The sequence below is a fragment of the Corvus cornix genome, chromosome Z (assembly GCF_000738735.6).
Source record: "Corvus cornix cornix isolate S_Up_H32 chromosome Z, ASM73873v5, whole genome shotgun sequence".
Classification (NCBI taxonomy): Eukaryota; Metazoa; Chordata; class Aves; order Passeriformes; family Corvidae; genus Corvus; species Corvus cornix.
Genome location: NC_046357.1, coordinates 65,707,783 through 65,728,708, shown reverse-complemented (window position 1 = coordinate 65,728,708; position 20,926 = coordinate 65,707,783). Strand labels below are relative to the sequence as shown.

The 20,926-nt window shown below is 40.1% G+C and overlaps 2 protein-coding genes across 5 annotated transcripts; one reads left to right on the top strand and one right to left on the bottom strand.

The window, feature by feature from the left end:
- Positions 1-398: 398 nt before the first annotated feature.
- Positions 399-9,796, bottom strand: UTP15 (UTP15 small subunit processome component). 2 transcript variants are annotated; one of them, XM_039567625.1, is made up of 12 exons: positions 9,584-9,795; positions 9,143-9,235; positions 8,874-9,058; positions 7,565-7,743; positions 6,680-6,805; positions 5,881-6,016; positions 4,668-4,752; positions 2,469-2,618; positions 2,192-2,293; positions 1,854-1,987; positions 1,311-1,369; positions 399-804 (listed from the first exon to the last, which is right to left on the bottom strand). In XM_039567625.1, the coding sequence occupies exons 1-12, from the start codon at positions 9,671-9,673 to the stop codon at positions 575-577; spliced, it is 1,569 nt and encodes a 522-aa protein (XP_039423559.1). In that variant the 5' UTR covers positions 9,674-9,795; the 3' UTR covers positions 399-574. The 2 variants fall into 2 exon arrangements, with proteins under 2 accessions (XP_039423559.1, XP_039423558.1); XM_039567624.1 differs by having other exon boundaries at positions 8,874-9,235; positions 9,584-9,796.
- Positions 9,797-9,911: 115 nt separating this feature from the next.
- Positions 9,912-18,922, top strand: ANKRA2 (ankyrin repeat family A member 2). Of its 3 annotated transcripts, none has more exons than XM_010392802.3 (9): positions 9,912-10,081; positions 10,586-10,968; positions 12,964-13,122; positions 14,499-14,564; positions 15,926-16,023; positions 16,184-16,309; positions 16,707-16,773; positions 16,865-16,945; positions 18,586-18,922. In XM_010392802.3, exons 2-9 carry the CDS (start codon positions 10,668-10,670, stop codon positions 18,639-18,641), a joined length of 954 nt encoding a protein of 317 aa, XP_010391104.1. In that variant the 5' UTR covers positions 9,912-10,081; positions 10,586-10,667; the 3' UTR covers positions 18,642-18,922. The 3 variants fall into 3 exon arrangements, with proteins under 3 accessions (XP_010391104.1, XP_010391103.1, XP_010391105.1); XM_010392801.3 differs by having other exon boundaries at positions 10,580-10,968; XM_010392803.3 differs by having other exon boundaries at positions 9,915-10,010; positions 10,580-10,968.
- Positions 18,923-20,926: the final 2,004 nt, after the last annotated feature.

Sequence of the window (20,926 nt, the reverse complement as noted above, 5' to 3'; positions counted from 1 at the left end):
CCCATGGATCTCCCTGGGCTGCAGGGGCACAGCTGCTGCACCATGGGCTCCAGGGGAATTGCTGCACCTGGAACATCTCCTGCCCCTTCCTCTTCACTGACCTCGGTATCCACAGGGTTGTTCTTCTCACATGTTCTCACTCTGCTCTTCTCTGGCCGCAGTTACAACTGCGTAATAACTTTGTTATCACCATTTCTAGTTGGCCCAGACTTGGCCAGCAGTGGGTCCATCTTTGGAACAAGGGATTGGTTCTGCCAGACATGAGGGAAACTTCTGACAGTTTCTCACAGAAGCCATCCAGCTACCAAAACTAAGGCCATGTAAACCCTTAAGAAGTTATGTAACTCTGAAATAAAACTTTAAAATTAAATTTTTTGGAAAATGTTGCATGGACAATCTTGAAAACATCCTTCTCTTTCTCTGTCTTCAGTAATCAAGTCTATTCAGCAACACAGTTTAAAAGACAAGTTCAACATAGAGAGGCTTATTTTGAAAGTCACTATTATAAGAAGTTACCAAGAGAACAGGTCATGTCTTTCAGGTCCACAGTTGTGACAATTTGCTGTGATGAGTGTCAGTAATTCCTGTTTGTTTCAATGATCTCTGTAAGACCATTTTGTTCTCTTTTGTTCTCTTCTAGACACGTATCTCTTTTCTTAGTAAAAGTAGCAAACAGCGTATCCATCATTCCCAAAACTTCTAGTAGCTCCTCTTGATAGTCAATTTCTTTTCCAATAGCTTCCTGAAGTTTCAAGAACTGTTTATCAACAATCGCTGACTGCCCAACCACAGGCTGATAAATGTCTGTAAAGAAAAATATCAGTTAAGAATCCATAGATGTATAAAAAGGCAAAAGTTTTATCAGCTAGTTAGAGACACACTTAAGGATTCTAGCACAAGTCCAACATTCTGAAAAACTAAGACAACTTTAATGTTGTCTGTTCTGAAAACAGTCATTGTATGTACTCACAGCAGCAGTATGTCCAACTAACAGAAACAGAAGTTTTTATGACCTCAAATACTATTTTTACCTCACTGAATAAGAAAAAGCTACTTGTACTATGTAAACACAGATGCATGAAGTATCAAAGACACTTAAGAGACCATGAGGAGCTTCCTGCAGCCTGTGCAAATCAGATTCTGACTATGGTCAATGTTATCTGGAAATATCTTTTTAGGATCATTCTCTTGACACTAAGTCCACACTTTAAACAAACCCATAAAGATTTGGTTTCTTTAAATTGTAGCACTTTCAATCTTATTTCCAAGCTAGCTATATGGCTTTGAGCATCTTTTTTGTGTTGTCTTACCAGTGATCATATCAGCAACAGTCACCAGCACAGGAGTAAATCTAGGCTCAATCACACGCCTGCAAAATTAGAAGACATTCCAATTTTACTGGTTTTGTCAACTGCACTCCACAAGAAGCTTCCTCACACAGGCATACAGACAAATTTTTCTTGATTAAGAGACATCACAGCACACCAGTCAGAGATGCAAGTCAAAAAAACTCATACATGTGATATTTACCCTCCTCCTTTCAGGAAGGCAGTGGGGGTTGGAGGAGTGGCAAAAAGCCTCGAGTACATAAAAACACAAGTTCCATCAGGGAGACAGAAAATAACAGACTAAGGGTAGAGTGTCTGGCAAAGAAGTAGAATAACCATACTATCAGCAAAACTGTTCTGTGCTAACAGGTAAACTGTTTCAAACCTATCCCAAAACCTTGGTAATCAGAATGGAAAAGGCATGTGAGATTTCAAGAGTACCAGTGTTCTACCTGTGATCTGTGGGAAGTTATTAGGAAATAGAAGTGTCAAAATAGTCAGAGGGAACTCATGTTAAAATAATACCTTGCCACAAAGGTAAGCAGGAGATTAACTTGCTTCTCATCTCGGCCTGCAAGTGCACTTCTCAGCGTTCCTCTGCGATGCAGTTCCTGCATGACTGCAACCGTGACTTCAGGAGTATGAAGCATGATGGGTGGCTGGACACATACAAGAAGAGTTTAGTACCAAAGCAGTATCTTTACACACAACAGAGGACTGACTGGTATCAGCAAAACCAAAACGGAACCCAACTTAGATTCCTTTCTAGTTATACACTAGAACAAAATTAGTATGACATACAGGGAAAATTAACATCAGGTGACAACACAAAACTTTGATGAGAAGAAAACCCAATGCCTCACCTCCAGTACTGCATCCAGAGCCTTGGAAGACTGAAAGCCCCTCAGCAGCTTGTCATATTTTCTCAAAACACGTTTTACAGGTTTACTGACACAGAAATCTTCCTAGAATTCAAAAAAAGAGTTCAGAATAAGACAAATACACACACACATAATAGATTAGCTATATTACCATGAATAATCTTATATATTCCCTCTCTTCACTTCCTCCAATTTAGCCCATTTCAAGAAACCAATTTTTTGGAAATGTTTCAGCACATATTTTCTTACCACCTCATACCTGTTTTGGCATGTAAGTTCTTCCTTTCACAAAGGTTCTATACACTGGTTGTCTCTTCTTTTGAGACTTTTCATTCTTTTCTTCCGGCTTCCTGTGCTTAACATTTAGCACCCCATTGGTCATGCCTACAACTATGGTTTCATCTTCAGGCTAGCATAAAGAAATCACAGAGTTAGGACCCAGAGTTTTCACTTGTGCTCTATCATGCACATTTTTATGCTTCGTGATAAGGTTCGAATCATAGTATCATAGATGATTTAAGGTGGAGGGCAGTTCTTTGAGGTTCTGTGATTGAATACTTTGTTCAAAACAGGGACTGCTTCAAGGCTATGCTCATAAGCAGCATTACAGACTGACTAGTGAACCAAGCTCAATGATTCATTAACACCCTTCTGTAACTATAAGGTTTTGTTTTTTGCAGCAGCATACAACTACCTTTGGCTATTAGGTGCCATACAGGAAGCATGAGCAGAACCTGTGAGAAAGCAAAGCTATCACAGAACAGCAGAATTTTGAGAAACAACTGAAAGTTGTTCAAAACACCAGTCACTGGTATATGTAATTTCACTTACATAACAAAGTAGGTATAAATTTCACCCAGAAAAATTGTGGATGCCCCATCCCTTGAAGTGTTCAAGGCCAGGCTGGATGGGGCTTTGAGCAACCTGGTCTAGCGGTGCCCTTGCCCAGGGCAGGGGGGATGAAACTAGAGGACCTTTAAGATCCCCCCCAATCCAAGCCATTCTATGATTCTCTGATATGATAGAAGTCTACAGAATTATGACAGGTATAGATGGAGATCAGCTGGTCAATGTCTCATTTAAGGGCATCAATGGAAGCTAATGAAGGTTCAAGTGGAACAATAGGAAGCAATTCTTCACACAACAAGTATCAGAAATGTGGAACTCCTTGTCAAGGAATCTAGGCAAGGTTTCAAGTTTATCCAAGCTCAAGGAGAGACTGAATAGGCTTATGCAATAGAATTTTGTTAAATTACACAAAAACTACATTTGTTTAATTACACTTTGATGAGTTAATTTCTCATCAGAAAATGAGTTTGAAACTTGGGAGAATATCAGCAAATTTATCACACACACTTGCCCTCGGTTTAATTTTCTATACACACCTACTTAAGGCTGGCTATAGTTGGAAGCAGCGTCTGGAATTAGACCTGCTTTTGGTTTGACTCAGTAAGGGCATTATAATGTTCTCATATAACCATTTAAAATTAAAATGGTTTAGTCAATAAAAAGCAAAAGACTATGCTTCAAAAGATGTATTATACACACTCTAGAGATGCTAAACTACAGCTATTGCATATTTTGCAGATGCCATAGGGTCTTAAAAGGCTATGGATTCTGTACACTCCACCTCAAAAGAAAAAAAACCTCAAAGTTCATTTTAGCTCAGCTCCCTAGGTAATATGCTAGGAAATGAAGAAAGGAAGACACTCCCCACACCCACTTTCCTCTACATTCCAGCAGAGCAGGACAATAGTAAAGTAGCAAAGCTAGTAAAGATCCCTCACAGTCCCATTCACATGTCCTTCAGAGGCTACCTAAGGGGGTGACTACATGACAACAGTACTGTTTAAAAACTGGTGCTAGCCTCCAAATTTCTGGCCAGCAGGTCACTTATCCACTGGAAATCAAGCGCTTCAGAGAAGTAAGAGTCTCTGCTGTCTGCTTCCAAGACAATAAGACACATGCCTTGAAAAACAAACTTGTTTATTGCTCACACCCTCTTCTTTCTTCCTCAGACCAACCTAACACCACCAACTTTTAAAGCAAGTTCACATCCTATTCTAAATTCCTCAAAAAAGTAACTACTTTTTTTTTACTGCTGCCATGCAAAAGGACTCACAGCATTCCTGAAAGGCAAAAGGTGAGTACAATCTTCTTGAAGTCAAAGAACCTCCCTTCTAAAGTGAATACTTTCCCTGTGATGTACACTGTCATTCATAAACACATGATTTTGTACTGATCTAGTCAGGTAACATCTGCTATTTGAATCTATTATGTTTAAAACCTCTTAGTGTTTGTTACTCAGGAGAAATATATTCCATCACCCTACTTTGCATGTACAGCATTCTTCTGGAACACCCAATAGCCATGAAAGCTATATGAAAGCAACATTTACTTTAGTGACTTAAAAGGTATCAGGAATTACCTTATCTAGCAAGACTTCTAATATACTTACCGACAATGCAAGACTGAGGATGGATGTTGCATAGTTGAAGCTGTGGACTACTTTGTAGGATGTAGTACTGTAAATCTTCACATGCCTACACAGAAGGGTAAAGATAAAAACATTGTTAGTAAAGCTTTACTGTAGTCATTTTACAGGAACTTCATCGCTCTCATCTTATCTATAGATCATTTAAGAAAGCTAAGTATTAATACAGTGCATTCCTCACACTACCATTGGGCTTCTTAGGTATAACTCCTCCTGCAACAGAAAGGTTCTGTTAAAAGATATCCACAAGTCAAGCCAGGATTGCTCTTACCCCAAAAAAGGTGAAAATGGGGCAGAAACAGAAGAAGAAATTGAATGCAGATGTAGTGACTATTTGAATTCAGAAATGCATATCAGTAAAACACTAAGAGAGCATCTCTTCATATTTGTTCTTAGATGTCAAATACAAGATCTACTAGCAATTTCTGTAAATCCATAGATACTCTTGTATCCAGCTGCCCCTTAGGGGTTTGGTTGGAAATATGAAATATTTAACAAATTGGAAACCAAAATATTATCTTACAAGGATAAACTAGTGTTATGCAATCATAAAGCCTGAGGTAGCCTAGGAAATACATGAGGGAGGAGGAAAACAGACCCATGGTCACTTCAGACCACTTTGTATTTCTAATGTCTCAGAGACAAGAGACCAAGTACCAGTACTCATCAACTGAAACCAAACAAAAAAGCAAAGAGCTCATGTTCACCTGCACTCTTGGGTACAAGAAGCAACAGCAAAGAGACACAAAACCCAGGCTTTTTAAAGGTGAATATTAATACACTTTTAGCGATTTAAACTGTTATTAGAGTTAGGAATAGTTAATTTACAAAGACTGGAAAGGTCAGTTTAGAGATTTAAAAAACTGAACACTCATTTAGAAGTTCCCCATATGCATTCCCAAAAGGCACACTGACATTCAGATCAGTTAAGAGGAAAAGGTTAAGATGTATCACAGAATCACACTATGGTTTGAGTTGGAAGGAACCTTTTAAAGCTCATCTAGACCAAGGTCCCTGCAATAAGCAGGCACAGCTTCGCAGAAGGTACCTTGGCCCCAAGACGTGTTCTCATATAAAGCCCAAAAAACACACACAGACTCACAGTGATGTGTAAGACCTTTCAAAGAAAGAGAGTCCTAAACAATGTAAACATAATGAAGCCACAAAGTACACCAACCTGTCCAGGGATCCTGACAATAGCCTTTGTCCAGAGCTGTTCAGGCACAAACAAGTTACAGTTTTATGGTGATTTTTAAGTGAAACTAGTAACTGTCCACCTTTTAGTACATCCCAAACTTTGACATATCGACCTCCTGAAGAGAAAGTACACAAAACAGTCTTACATATGTACATATTTATGCTTCTCTGAAGTTTTCACGGAGTGATGCAGTACCTCCTTCACTGGTACCTTTAACTCCTAACAGTCTTCTGTACCTACTCACCATCCTCTTCCATTCTATCTCCTGGCACAAGATACATTACAATCCTGCTCTTTTTTACGCCATTCTGAATGGAGCTGAATGGTTCAACCATTCTCCAACCATATTAATTACCAAAAAGAAATCTATAAACTATGGGGTTACAGTACTTCTGATGCAACGGCAAGAAGAGACTAAAAAGGCTTGTCAACATTAAGAGAAACACACAGTCCCATCTTTTCAAAACCTAAGTATGTTGATTCCTTCACTTTAGAAGTGGGCCAATTAGAGCCTGTATTTGTCATTAAAAATGTCTTTGGAAAGGGGGGGAATAGCAACTACAAGAATATGAAAACAAAGATAAAAAGAAAAGACCCCTACTTTCACCCTCCAGATAAACACAGATTCCTGGAGAAAATATTTGAGAAATCCATCTGTCACATCACTTACCACTTCATTATCAAACTAAAACACCACACAAAAAATAAGTAGCTGAAGTATTTCTCAAAATTAGGACCACAGAAAAGAAATTTGATTTATCTGATTTTATAGAACTACCTGCAGATACCAGAAGTCCACCAGATGGGAACAGAAGCACGCTCTCCACAGGATGGCCATGTTCTATTGTCATGACACTACTCTTTGTTCGTGCATCAAACAGTTTCACAGTGTGATCATAGGAACCTGCAAATACCACCATAAATAGCTTCAGTTTCATAATTTCAACTATTTCAGGAACTAAAACAGCCATGTCCTACCATCTAAAGGAGTCCTGGCTAATAGCAATAGTTTTCCATAAACCATACATGTAAAAACACCTTGTGATTTACCTTGGTTAATATCTAAGGCATCATAAATTTTCTAATTCTAGCCCTAGCTACATGTCAGTCTGTGAAAGTAATCTGTTTTCATTTCATTTCTATTAATCAAGTGTATTTGTAACAATTAATATCAGGCAACATGATAAACCCTAGCTTCTTGTGCCTCCTGAAAAAACGAGTACTAGGTTTTTTTCACAGCAGTTTTCCACAGATTGATAGAAAGCTCCTGCTAGGATAACCAAAAGCAACTGGTTCCGAATAACTCCACATGACCTCAACTTCTTGAGTCTGCCAGTTACGGGCTGTACAGACTAGCGTCCTGCTCCAGAAACTTGGTAAAACCCTTCAGTCACTCCCACCCAAAGGATACATTCACAGTATTTTCTTAACTTTCAGAAGTTAGTCAGAACAGTTCTGTTAACCCTAACAGGCTAAACCAAAAACTCAGTTAAACTTAGTTCCTGCAAAGTTTCCCTAAAACATCGGTGTCAAGCTTAAAAAGCAAGCAAAAAAAAGAAAACAATAAAGTAGGCATTGCACAGGGAAACTGATCCTTCATGACTAAAATACAATAAAAAAAATTCAATCCAAAAGAAGCATAAATAAAAAAATAAAACCAAACCTGTTATGAAGACATCTGCATTCACTTTACTTGCACAGCCACACCTCACATAGTCAGTATGTTCACTGTATGAGACGATTTCTGTGGCACTTGGAATATCCCACAAATTTGACGAATAATCATCACCACCAGAAAATATTCGGTATTTATCAGACAGGAAGCCCACTACATGAACTGGCCTAGAAAACAAAGTCCACAAGATCCAAAGTAAAAATACATTCATGTTTCAAGAGTTCATTAAACTACTCTAACTTAGAAGCGCCGTGTTTTATATCAGAATTTACAAAGCCTCTCCATAACAGCAAATTTTAAGTATGACTGGTTTGAATGATGTTCTTGTCCTTTAAAATCACTATTGAAATCTTTGCTATCACCATAACATCCCGACAGATGTTGGCAGGAGCACAGGCATGCAAATCTTACTGCAGTTAACCTAGCATTATAACATAACACCTAATTTACAAACAGACCTCAAACAGAAACACTCTCAAGGTCAGTCTGGGTACGCCCCACGCAAAGGCGGGTTCTTGTTGTTCTATGTAGATAAAATGCACATTGATCTTTCATAGCACAGAGATCTGTTGAAGCATTGTCATTGTCTTCTCCTCACTGATACATCAGCACTCCTAACTTCTTCTCCACCCCAAGCTACCATTACGTATTTTTCTGTTTTGTTTTTGGAGCCTTTTCTTAAGGGATTCCTACTTTTCCTGGCATGTTTCTTCACTGTTTTGGTTTAGACACTTTCTAGAACTCTTCTCCTACCAGCATCATAATAAATGATGATAAGGAGAAAAAATGTGCTTATTAGCGCAATGAACTCATAAGACTGTGTCTACACAACTTATTAAGAGACACCTAGCTGAAACAAAATATATTTACTCTTCTACATACTTGATGCACATTTAGAATTTCTTAAAAACTCCCTCCAATTTCAAATTTAATTTTAAAATCTACTTTCCAGTAAGATCTACATGAGACAATTGAAAGCAATGTAAACCAGTATTCCACAGATTTTCAGCAGCATGTGAAGCAGACATATAATTTAACATAAATACTGTATATTGGTGAGGCATTGGAACAGGTTGCCCGGAGAAGTTATGTATGCCCCTTCCCTGGCAGTGCTCAAGGCTAGGCTGGGTGGGCTCTGAGCAACCTGGTCTACTAGCAGGTGTTCCTGCCGTGTGGCAAGAGGGCTGGCACAAGACGATCTTTAAGGTCAAACCATCCGGTCTGTGGTGAGTCTGTGATGTGCAAATATAGCAAAGAAGTTTATGAACACAAAGGAAACAAACCAATCCTGTCTTACTTAGTATGACCCTCGAACTGCCTCAGTGGTGCTTTGCCGCTGATGTCGAAGAGGCGGATGACGCTGTCCTCGCTGCCGGCGGCGAGCAGACGCCCATCGTCCCTGTATGTGGCACAGTACGCGGCGTCCCGGAAGCGAGAGAACGTCTTGATGGGCTCCTGGGAGTACCGGCCATAGATGTGGATCTGCCAAAACAAGACAGCATTACATCTTGTTGTGTGATACCAACTGAAGGACAAGAGCATAAAAGCCTCAGAAAAACCACTTACCCTCGAGGATGCTGTGACAGCATAGTTATATGGCGGGACTGGGGAGAAGTCAATTTTATTTACTGCACCGAATTCCTTTATCTGAACAGGTGTCTAAAACAATTGCAATAAGGATCATTAAATACACATAAGCACACCATCAAGTACGAAAACAGCAAAATAAAAGCTATTCTTCCTACAAAGAGCTCAGAACTCCACTAGAACCAAAGCGTTTTTTAAATACAACGATAGTGAGTTTCACTTCTGCCACGTTACTCCTGCTCTTGTAAATTTTTTCCAATTCTCACATTACAACTGATCCATTGCTTACGTGTTTTGAGGTAAAAAACTAACTCGTGCGTGTTTAAAAAAAAACAAAAATTAACTGCAGGAAAGCAGAAAAAAAAAAAAAAAAAAGCATTCTGGGGCAGTAACTGCGAGTGTGAGGCCGCTTCCTCCTACCTTGTATCCCCGCCAGTAGAGCGTGTCCTGCGTGACCCTCTCCCCGAGCTTGGGGCATGCCTGCACCACCACCGGCTTGTACGCGGCCATGGCGCGCGGGGCCGGGGCGGGTGGGGCTCAGCGGAAGAGGTCGGGAAGGGCCGATGGGCCCCCGGTAAACGGGACACGCTGCGCCCCAGCGATGGCGGGCACCGCGCCGGCCGCGAGGAGAGGAAGCGCAGGCGCACCGGCATTACGTCATCAAGGCGCGCCTCTCCCCGGCCAATCGGCGGGGCGGCGAGACGTCACTTCCGCCCGCGGCGGCGGTGGCCGAGAGCCGCGGTGGGGCCGCGCCCGGGCTCTGGTGTGGCCGCGCCTGTGGCCGCGCCTGTGCCCGCGCCGTGCGGGCGTCCCGCCCTCGGGCCTTGCCTCCCGGACTTTCTCCAGGGTGAGGGGACGTCTCCAGGCGTTCCCGGAGCTGCGCGAAGCCCGGCCCCATCTGAGGCTTCCCGCCGTACTGTGAGCAAGCCCCGAGTATTGTGGGGTTACCTTTGTCGGTTTAAAAGGGATTTGGGTTTTTTCCTACGTGCGTAGGAGACGTAGGTAGAAGCAATTTATGTTACTCAGGTAGCGAAAGACATAATGGGGCTTAAAGGCAGTTTAACTTTTCCTCCAAGTTTAATGTTTTTAGGAAATAAAGTAATCTTCTTGTAGTTTGTTCCTGGCTTGGTATAAATCTGGTTGGTTGTCGTGTGGTGGTTTTTTGTTGCAAGTAGGCAAATATTTCGAAGCATCATTTCGATGGAACTCCTACTGGCTTAATTACGGAATTTGCTTTAAACATCCAGATGCTGAAACATAAATGTAGAATTCGGTCACTAACTTGTGATAGCAACAAGGTTCATATTTCACCAGTGTTTTGAGTGGCAAAATTAAATGCTGTAATCTTAAATGAAGTTTGATGTGTTTTTATGCGTTGTTTACAGAACGTTCTTAATCTGTGTTGCATCTGTTCAGTTGCAGGTTGTTCAAAATATTGGGCTTGGCTGGCCAGAATTGCTCCTGGCTGGAAACAATGAAGCACCATTTTGCATGAAACTTTTACATGACTGAGATCATGGCGTCTTCAACAAACTTAGATGTCGGGGCTCAGTTAATTGTGGAAGAATGCACCACGAGCTACAGCCTTCCACCCATGCCAGACATTAAAGTGGAGCATCAGCTTGACACCAGCACAGAGGAAGGCCCAGCTCAGAGTGTCACCATGGGGATGAAATTCATTTTGCCCAATAGATTTGATATGAATGTCTGCTCACGATTTGTGAAGTCTTTGAATGAGGAGGACAGTAAAAATATTCAAGATCAAGTCAACTCTGACCTTGAAGTTGCATCTGTCTTATTTAAAGGTTGAATTTATGGTACAAATCATTATCTGTGGGCTGTGTCATCCTGTTAAATTATTATGTTTACTTAAAAAAAAAAGCTTCTGCCTTATATGTATATTGATCATTTTTCTAAGATTTGTTCCTCTAACATTTTTTGTTATATGGCTAATGGATTAATAATGTAAAATTGACTTCCTCCAAGATTATTTTTTCTATCACATTTTACATATTTATATTGATTGAAAAACCAGTGGCTCAAAAAGTCTCTTTAAGTTAGTAAGAGCTGATGCTGATTATGAAAACAAGCTGCTTCTGTATGGCATGTCCTACAGCAGTATGCTTCTTCCCAAAACACTACTGAAAGCACTTCAGCTTCAGTAGCTTTCAGCAACATGTTGTATCTTTTCATGAGTATGATGAAAAATAACACAGGCCATGTGTGTTTATCACTGTGGCTGAACAAAGCCTCTAGTTGTACCAATGGGCTTGCCAGTGTAGCTTCAGACTACTTGAAAGCAAATGCTGCTCCAGCATTTGGATCCCTGCAGCTAATCCAGCCATTTCTGGGCAGCTTCATCAGAACTGATCCATGCTTTTTCATGGCTGAGGATATTCATGCAGAGCAAAATTAGGACGTCCATCTACTTCCCTTTAACAATTGTGGTTTCTAGCACTTGCTGTCATATTTCAGACTGTTGGCTGTGTATTTTTTCATGAAGTTCATGTCACCTATTTCTTGTAACAAATGCAAACACAGGCCTACTTTGAATTTTGATGGTTTCACTGACTTGTGTTGTTTGGCTGCAGCTCAGCCATTGTAGTTTTCAAACGTTTTAGATTTGTCTCAAGTGCTCACTAGCAGAGCCACAGGTCTGAGCAGCAGATTTAAGCCCATCAGCAATAGGGTGGTTTTTCTGAGGTAACATTTGTAAATCCCTTAGAAGTAGTCCTGCAAATCCAGGGACAACAGGCCAAAATCTGCAGTAGGACTCTTAATTCAATGTGGTCAGTTGTAGCTATTTGATTGGCAAACAAAACATAATTTTGTTTCCTTTCTGTTACACTCTACTTCTTTTAATTAGTTCTTTCCCTGAATTTGTGCTTCCATTTATGATGAAAGTTCTCTATGGTGTTAATTCACTGTGTGCGTTAGTTAGCTTCCAGTCATTAATTACTCATGCACACTGGTGTCAGATCAATTAAGCCAATATGGAGTTTAATCCTTCAATATGTCTTTCCAGTATTTAATCAGTTAGCTTTTTAAAAATTGCTTAGCTTTTCAGTTCTTTCTCAAAACCAAAAGCTGCTTTTGAGAATTAGAAGCCAAGACAACATATAAATATATTCTGTAATAAAATGCCATTAGCTCCTAAGAGAAGGCAAGAAAAGTTAGTATGAAGGAACACATCAGCAGTGAATGACTTCCTGAATTCTAAGTGGTGATCTGCTGTTGCATTTTATGTAAGTTAGTGGAACATATCTTCCTGCTGGATAAGTATTCATCGGGCTTTCATTATGCTGTTAAAATTTTATCCAGGAGTGGGAAGAGCCTTGGTGAAGGAAGTTAATGAAGGTTGTCTCCACTCATGCAGTGGACTGGTTAGGGAGCAGGCAAAGGCTGAGCAGTCTGACCAGAGCTGCATCATGTTATTGCCTTGGAGAGTGTCTATAAGAAGATGACAGGTTAAGTGGAGCCTTCTTACCTAATAAATCCATGCCAGGCATGTTGAAAAATCTAGACAAAGGCTTACCTCATTTAGAGACCAGCTTGTCTCTGGGTGACATTAGCCATACTGAACGTGTAAAGTAGCATAAGTGTTCTATGCTAGAAATTAATGCAGCCCTTTATTCAGCTTTCACAATACACAATGGAAAAAAGCACATGTCACAACATCTTAACATGGATTTTAAGGGTCTTGTGATACTGGTACTTTACAGTTTGACTTAGAATCTATGGCTTGCTTTTAATGCTCTTATTAGTATTGAAATCCTGTTTGTGTTTTTTGTTTAATGTAGCCGAATGCAACAGCCACACTTCTCCTTCCCCTGGTATCCAAGTAAGACATGTTTATACTCCTTCAACTACTAAGCATTTCTCACCAATAAAACAATCAACTACACTAACTAACAAACACAGGGGAAATGAAGTCTCTACAACGCCTCTGCTTGTAAGCTGTAAGTATCCTTCTGCTGTACTATTAATAATTGTCTTGTGAACTGTGTGTTGGATGCTTAACAGATTTATCCATTTTTTTTCTTTGGTGTTAAAATGAACTTTAAGGTAGGAAGAAAACCTGAGATAGTCTTGTCTAGTTTCACATGGGTCCAACTATAAAATAGTCATCCACCTGATGTATGGAATTCACGACGGAAGTTTATTTTCCAGAAATAATCTAATTCTTGATTTTAAGAGTATAGGTAAGGGCTTTTCTGATTTTTTGCTAAGTTGTAAGTTAATGTACTTCATGCCTCTGTTTTCAGAACTTGTGCATCTTAAAATTAGATGATCGGTAAATGCTGCAGAATACTTAAGATGTAATGTAATATAAATACAGAGTACTGCAAGTGTCATGATTGTCACAGATCTTGAAAATCAAGGAAGTATTGTTTGTGGTGGGGTTTTTTTCTGAATTGTCAACCATTTTCTTTATAAATTAATTTGCTGTAATTTACTTCATCAGTAAATTATTTCCTCTATAAGTTACAAATCAATTTTTTATAAAGAAAAATGCTATTTGCATGGGAAGAATTAATCTGGAGGTGCAGTATGGGCCACTGAACAAAATACAGCATCTTTCTGAACAAACTAAACTTTCATATAGTGACTTGGAAGAGGACAGTGAACATTTACAGTTCATGTAATCATTGGCTAATTTTGTTACTATATCATGTGGATAATTTATTACATATTAGCCTCCGGAGCACCTCTCAGGCCTGCTCCAAGTTCCAATTATCAAAACCATGCACCCATGCAGTTTTCCATGGGATCGGAGGTTTTTTCTTCATAATCTCGGAAATAACAAAAAATAACCCACAATCTTTGTTTTCCCCTCTATATATCGAGTTGTGTATAGTTTTGTAATGTCTGATCTATTCCACATTGTAGTATGTGAGAGTCACACTAGAGGATTTCTTTGTTGAGTAGCAGGGCAGGTCTTCTGGTGATTTAAGTGTGATTTTTAAATTAAACATACTTAATTTATCAAAAGATGTTTGTTTTCATTTGATAAATGGTCTTAACATGATCTTGGGTTGCTGACCAAACAGCAGAGAAGAGAGCATGTTTCTTTGTAAAGAGTCAGTGTGGGAAGTATCTTTGCTTTCAAGAATCACTGCTGCATTGGTTTAAAAATTACCTAAACCTGTGAAAGTCTTTGGAAAATTTTCAGTTTTTAAGAGTGATTTAAGTTCAGAGCCTAAGGTGAAATTATCTACACTCTCAGTTCCAAGTTCTGTACTGCTGAAGCCAATGGACATGTTATGTTCAGCTCCACATAGAGCAGAATGAAAACTGGTGTATGTAACACATGCTTTTGCTTCCTTTTTTGCAGCTTTATCAGTGCATCAGCTGGCTGCTCAGGGAGAAATGTTATATTTGGCCACACGTATTGAACAAGGTGAGTCAGAAGGAGGTTAAAGGCCTTCCTTTTTTCTTTGGGCCATTTGTATGCTGTTGTGTTTGACCTTTTCCCCAAAGCTATAAAGTCCTCAATTCTGGTACAAATTGGAGGACATTTGAGGTGTCTGTTTTTTGCAGATGTGGACTGTTGTTTTGCATCGGTCTATTATTCACTCACTGTATGATTCACATTTTAAGTTAAAACATTAACATTAGTAGGAGTAGGTAAATCCCTTCATCATCCTGCTGTCTAGCTATATAGGTAAGCCATGGAACTAAGAAAGGAATATGTTGGTTCTGTCACAGCAGTTTATATTATTTTATTTTAAATTTATCTTTGTAATTTAAAATATACTTCTATTAAGGGTGGTTTTCCAACTCTGTTTAATCAATCAGCATAAAGACCTGCATGTCACTAATTTAAGCCATGGCTCACACCTGCAATATAATAGTACTACACATTCTGAGTAGTGTGACATTTGTGTGTCTGTAATATATATGCAAAATTTCAGCTCTACCTAACAGATTTAGGAATTTAGTAACATTAATAGTATATTCTTACTGCACTAATAGTAATCACCCATGCTTTCAGTGCATCCTTGTTGAAATGTTTCCTGGAAAGTAGGTTATGAGTCACTGAGTTGAAATACTTTGTAATGAGCCATGTATATGAAAAGCAAATCAAATTTGGAGTGTCGGTAGCAGTTAAAAATGCTTATTTTGGTGCTATGATAAGCATGGAATTTTTAAAGTACTTAGATAAAAAAAAAAATCCAGCTGAAATATTTGTCAGCAGTTGTTAAAAGAAATTCTTCTTTTCTTCTTCCAGCTGCACTAGATGTAGACGTTAATTGTTTTCACAGACCACCTTATTGATTACATAAACTTTGTGAGGAATTGAGTTGTTTTATCTATATTGCTGTACAAGTTCATTCTTTACAAGATTGTATGGCTCACTCTATTGAAAAAAACATGGTCTACAGTATAATACAGGATGTACCTCTATATTTTTCAAACATCCTTTATCTTCTTTACAAAGGTGAAGCCCAGATTACAGACAACTTGTAACATTTCTGAGTAAAAACAGAGTTTGATTCATAGAGCTTAAAAACTTAAATTTTAAATTACTAAACTAAAGGCTGAAATTTTACTTTGGTCAGTCAGATGTGTTTTTCTTTCTTGGACAGAATATTACCACCACCACTGGGACAGAATTTTGGTTTTAAAGTTGAGAATGACTTTTAGGTCACACTGGTTCCTATTGAATAAATGTTTGTGGATACATCAACACATTTCACCAGCTGATACACAGTGCATTAGTGAAAGGGATTACCAAGTTATGTATTTTTCTCTGAACAGAAAATTTAATCAATCATAAGGATGAAGAAGGATTTACCCCTCTGATGTGGGCTGCAGCTCATGGGCAGATAGCAGTAGTGGAATTTCTCCTCCAGAATGTAAGGAAAAAAATCACAATTGATTTTGAATTTATGTACTCTTCAGTTTGTTTTGCCCTCCTAAGTTTGTTGATGGTGCTACAAGCTCAAAAGTTTTAGAGTTAAGGTCTGTGCAAAACCTCAAAGTTGCTTCTTTTTTTAAATTGATACTTTATTTCAGGGTGCAGATCCTCAGATTCTGGGGAAGGGGCGAGAAAGTGCCCTCTCACTGGCCTGCAGTAAAGGATACACAGATATTGTCAAAATGCTGCTCGACTGTGGAGTTGATGTCAATGAGTATGACTGGGTAAGACTCTAGCTTGAGTTTAGTCAGATGGTGCTGTGGTCAGAAAATTGAAGCAGGACATAGCACTGGCTTGGGTTTAAAAGTTGTTCTACCTCTTCTGAAATACCTGGGAGTTTCAAAACTTCCATAGGGTAAGAGAAGTTGGTGCTACTAGTTCTGACCTCTTGGTAGGAAGAGAGTGAGACTAATGCTGACTTCTTGTAGAAGTGTGATCTCACAGCTTGAACAACAGACAAAAAAAGGTGGAAGTTGTGAAGATCTAAAACAGAACATCATTTTTATAAAACCTAGGAAGTCTTCTACTGGTACATGGAAGTATATTGGTGTGTTAAGGAATTACAGTTGCGGAGTGACTGCTTAATCGTGAAGTGTCTGAGACATTTCTCTGCTTTTGCAGAATGGAGGCACACCCTTGTTATATGCAGTACATGGGAACCATGTGAAATGTGTAAAAATTCTTCTTGGTAAGCAGACTGTCCAAACCAAATTATCAGTAATAATATACCATTGGTTCTCATTGTCAGAAATACAAGATTCTATTCCTGTTTTACATAGAAAGTGGTGCCGATCCAACTATCGAAACGGATGCTGGCTATAATTCCATGGATTTGGCTGTAGCCTTGGGCTATCGGAGTGGTGAGTATTGAAAATGTAAACCCTTTTAAAAAATTTTTAGTTTTTACAGCTCTTCATTTATGTAGCTGCTGCAATGGCCTAGTAGAGGTTTTGTACCTCTTAACATGTTACCTTTCCTGCAAGTCTTAATAATCCTAAATGTGTCAGGCCAAAATGGGTAGGAGCTTTCATTCTTGTTTCAGAAAGTCAGGTAATTAGTAAGAAAATGTAACTGACCTGGATCTATATCAGTGGACACAAATAATGGTGTTTAGGGCTGATGCAGTCACGACTCAGACAAGGGGAGCTGAGCTGCTCCCTCACTCCGTACAAAGGAGTGTGTTACTGGACAGTGGTAAGAGGCTAGCAGCCCTCCTGAACCCGTCACCCTACCTGACTGGCATGATGTGATGTAGTTTGCAAAACCTTCTTCAGTCAGATCAGCTCTAGCTCTAATTTGTCTTGGAGGCAGACAGTAATCAGTGAATTATACTTTCGCATTTGGTTATGGAAACAAGAAGCAAAGAAGGGACTCCTTATTGGTTTTTTCCCTCATTGCTGCTGTCATTTTGAAAGCTGTGAAATGTCTGCCATTACAGAAATGAATTGAAAAGTAAAACCAGCACTTTATGTGTAGCTTCTCCGAGCAGAGCCCTGTGCTTATGAATGAGCCAGTGTCTTGGTTTAACCCCAGCCACCAGCCAAGCCCCACGCAGCCACTAGCTCACTTCCCCACCAGAGAGATCAGGGAGAGAATTGGAAGGGTGAGAGCTGGAAAACTCATGTGTTGAGAAGAAGACAGTTTAATAGGGAAAGCAAAGGCTGTGCACACAAGCAAAGCAAAACAAGGAATTCATTCACTGCTTCCATGGGCAGGCAGGTGTTCAGCCATTCCAGGAGAGCAGGGCCCCATCACACATAATGGTTACTTGGGAAGACAAAACTCCATCCCTCCAAATGTCCCCCCCTTCCTCCTTCATCCCCCCCTTTATACACTGAGCATGGTGCCACAGGGTCTGGAATATCCCTTTGGCCAGTTGGGGTCACCTGTCCAGGCTCTGTCTCCTCCCAAGCTCCTAAGCACCCCCAGTCCCCTCCCCAGTGGCAGTACCAAAAGCAGAAACAGCCTCGGCTCTGTGCAAGCCCTGCTCAGCAACAGCAAAAACATCTCTGTATTATCAACCCTGAGTTCAGCACAAATCCAAAACACAGCCCCATGCCAGCCACTGAGATGAATAATATTAACTCTACCCCAGCTGAATCCAGGCACAGCAAACTTCACAGATGCCTACATATAAGACTGCTTCAAGAGCTCAATCTCAAAGTGTGTCACAGAAGAAGTTTCTAATAAATGTTTTTGCCTTCTTTCTGTTTGTAGACTAAAAATTTGCTTTCCATGCGTTATTGGCCTATTCAAACGAAAGACCTGATGATGACCCCAAAAAACATCATCTGCCTAACTGGGTGTATTGTTTTTGGATTATATAAGGCTTTTATTCTCTGAAGGAATGCAGACTTTCTTCACAGAGTGAATTTATACATATCTGGTTTTTATTAAATGATTGTACAGGACAAGCAGGTATCTGCCAGAAAAAACAGTATAACCCTAAAAATACCAAAATAATCAACACTAATTAACCTCATCTCTTTCTCTGCTTTAGTTCAACAGGTTATTGAGTCTCATTTATTAAAGCTACTTCAAAACATCAAGGAATAATGGTTGGCTCTTCTGCAGGTGCCACTTCTTGGCTTGGAGATTTGAACTACTGATTAGCTCTCTAATCGGTGACAAGAGTTGGTTGTTTTGTAACTTCACAGTTCAACTATTTGCTGGTTTTAGTTAAGCTTTTTAGTATTCTTTCTCTTCTTTCACTGTTGTTAATACAAATATACAATGTCACCCTTTCCTTAAATACATTTTATACAATTTTAGAGAAGTCAGTTGCTGTGCATGAAAAGCTTTGTAAATAAACCCATTTCTGACCATGTAAATGTTTACACTGAGTGCAGTGGGTGGCACTATGCCAAGTGTCCTACTTCATCACATCATTGATACATTTTTACAGGGAAAAACGTGTTTAGATATTGAGGTATATCACCACAGAAGATAGATATCTTTACCGTTAATAATACCAAAATGTGCACTGTGCGTCAAGTTTTCGAGATTCCCCGCTTAATATTTATCCTGGCTGGAGCCAGGACAGGGTTCATTTTTGCAATAGTGAGGAGGGGGCTAGGACCCAGAAGTTATTCTGTATCACCTCACCTCCTTGCTAAGGGCACGAGGAGGTCTGGACTGGCTGCAGTGGAGTCAGGTTGAGCTCTGCAGTGAGCTTTTTTGCATGTGAATCACTCTCTTTTGTATATTTTTGTTACTAATATTGTTGCTGTTAATGTTTGTTTTCTAACCTCATTGCTGTTTTCAGTAAATTTTTCTTATCTCAACCTGTGATCTTTACCTTTTCTGCCTTGAATTCCCCTTCCCATCTCACCCCAGGGGAAAGCGGGGAGGGAGTGGGCAAACAAGCAAGCAGCAGTGTGGTTTGAAGAGTCTAAGTGGGAGCACTAAACTGGGCAGTACCATTCCTAAACAGCAGTCTTGTTTGGCACCCAATATGGACTAGGAAGGATTGAGATTACAGATCTGACCAGAGGGTCAGATTTGATCTAAGCATTTGCTGTATTAGGTAGGGAGCCACTGGTCACAGTGTTGATTGGTCTGTTGGTGTGGTGTTGGACCTAACCCTTTATATGTGCCTGTTTGTGCTCCTCCTGATACTATTTTTCAGAGGAGGGAGAGGAATCAGGATTGTTCTGTTGCTGTACTGTGTGACATCAGTTTATGGCATGATAACATCAAGGGCAGTGAGGGTCATTTGGGATGTGTATTCAGTGCTGCTCGCCTACCCTTACCTCATGCACTACCTTTTGAGACTCCGTTAATAGTCATGTCCAATCTGGCAGGGGGAGAGGATGATTTTTCCCCATCTTTTCACTCCTGTTACAAGAGCTTTTGAGAATTTTGAATTCCCTTTGGATGTTAAGGAAAGCATGTTCATGTTGCTACGTCTGCCAGGTTTCCTCAGTGCGATCTACATCATGTTTAGATATTTCTAGGGAGGTTATTCAGACATCTGCCCTGAGGATGGATAGTCGTGAGTGGCATGGAATGTGGGAGAAAATGGGCCAGCTTTTGAAGGATTATTGTGCTTCAGTGGTTTGGAAGTTCGCCTGTGAAAAACTACAGGATCCTGATAAAGTGGTAGAGTATGTGAAGGAAAACAGCAGTGGCAGTTCCAGAGAGGCACAAAGTTCTGTAATGTGCTGGACCCTGCTACTGTTTCCTGGACACTGCTTATCCCTAAGCAGCACCCTCAGGGGAGGAGGAGGAAAGCAGTCCAACAGGCACTGTGGCCTCTCAAACTGCACCTGAACCAGAGGAACAACCTCTGCTGGTAGCAGTCGCCCCTATACAGAAGAAGAAATCCAATATCAAATCAGTTCACACAGTGAGGAATGAGGAGGAAGCAGAGTCCTCCTAACAGGAGGAAGAGGCAGGGCCAGAGATAATCACCCCATTTCTATCCCTGGGTGAGCTGTGAGATGCGCAAGAAGATTTCAGCCACCACTCATGAGAGCCCCTGGGGACCTGCCTGGTCCAATGCTGGGATATTGCAGCCCATGATACAAAACCAGCTGGTAGTGAAGCCAGGCAGCTGGGATCCCTGTCCTGGGATGTGGGCACTGATGAGGAGACTGGGAAGAGGACAGAAACTCAGACCCTGGAGTTGACTCCTGTAAAGAATGAAGGAAAGGTACTCTCAAGGATGATTTAGTAGTGCACCCAAGCAGGTGGAACACCATGGAGAAAGGTATCCAGTAACTGAGAGAATTAACTGTGCTGGACATAGTCTATAGGGATTTGAATAATGAGCAGATAGATCCTTTTGGGCAGATTAAAGTGAAAAGACACGGAATGATCAGTAGTTACATATATATATA

Bases quoted from the DNA above. Each gene is read 5' to 3' on its own strand.
- UTP15 (XM_039567624.1), bottom strand. From the start codon at position 9,673: ATGGCCGCGTACAAGCCGGTGGTGGTGCAGGCATGCCCCAAGCTCGGG. The intron at 7,744-8,873 runs GTAAGACAGGAT...TTTGTTTTCTAG, and splicing joins CAGTTCGAGGGTCATACTAA to GCCAGTTCATGTAGTGGGCT. The intron at 6,017-6,679 runs GTAGTTCTATAA...CTTTCTCTTCAG, and splicing joins TGGACTTCTGGTATCTGCAG to GAGGTCGATATGTCAAAGTT.
- ANKRA2 (XM_010392802.3), top strand. From the start codon at position 10,668: ATGACTGAGATCATGGCGTCTTCAACAAACTTAGATGTCGGGGCTCAG. The intron at 10,969-12,963 runs GTTGAATTTATG...TGTTTAATGTAG, and splicing joins TGCATCTGTCTTATTTAAAG to CCGAATGCAACAGCCACACT. The intron at 16,946-18,585 runs GTGAGTATTGAA...TCTCTGCTTTAG, and splicing joins AGCCTTGGGCTATCGGAGTG to TTCAACAGGTTATTGAGTCT.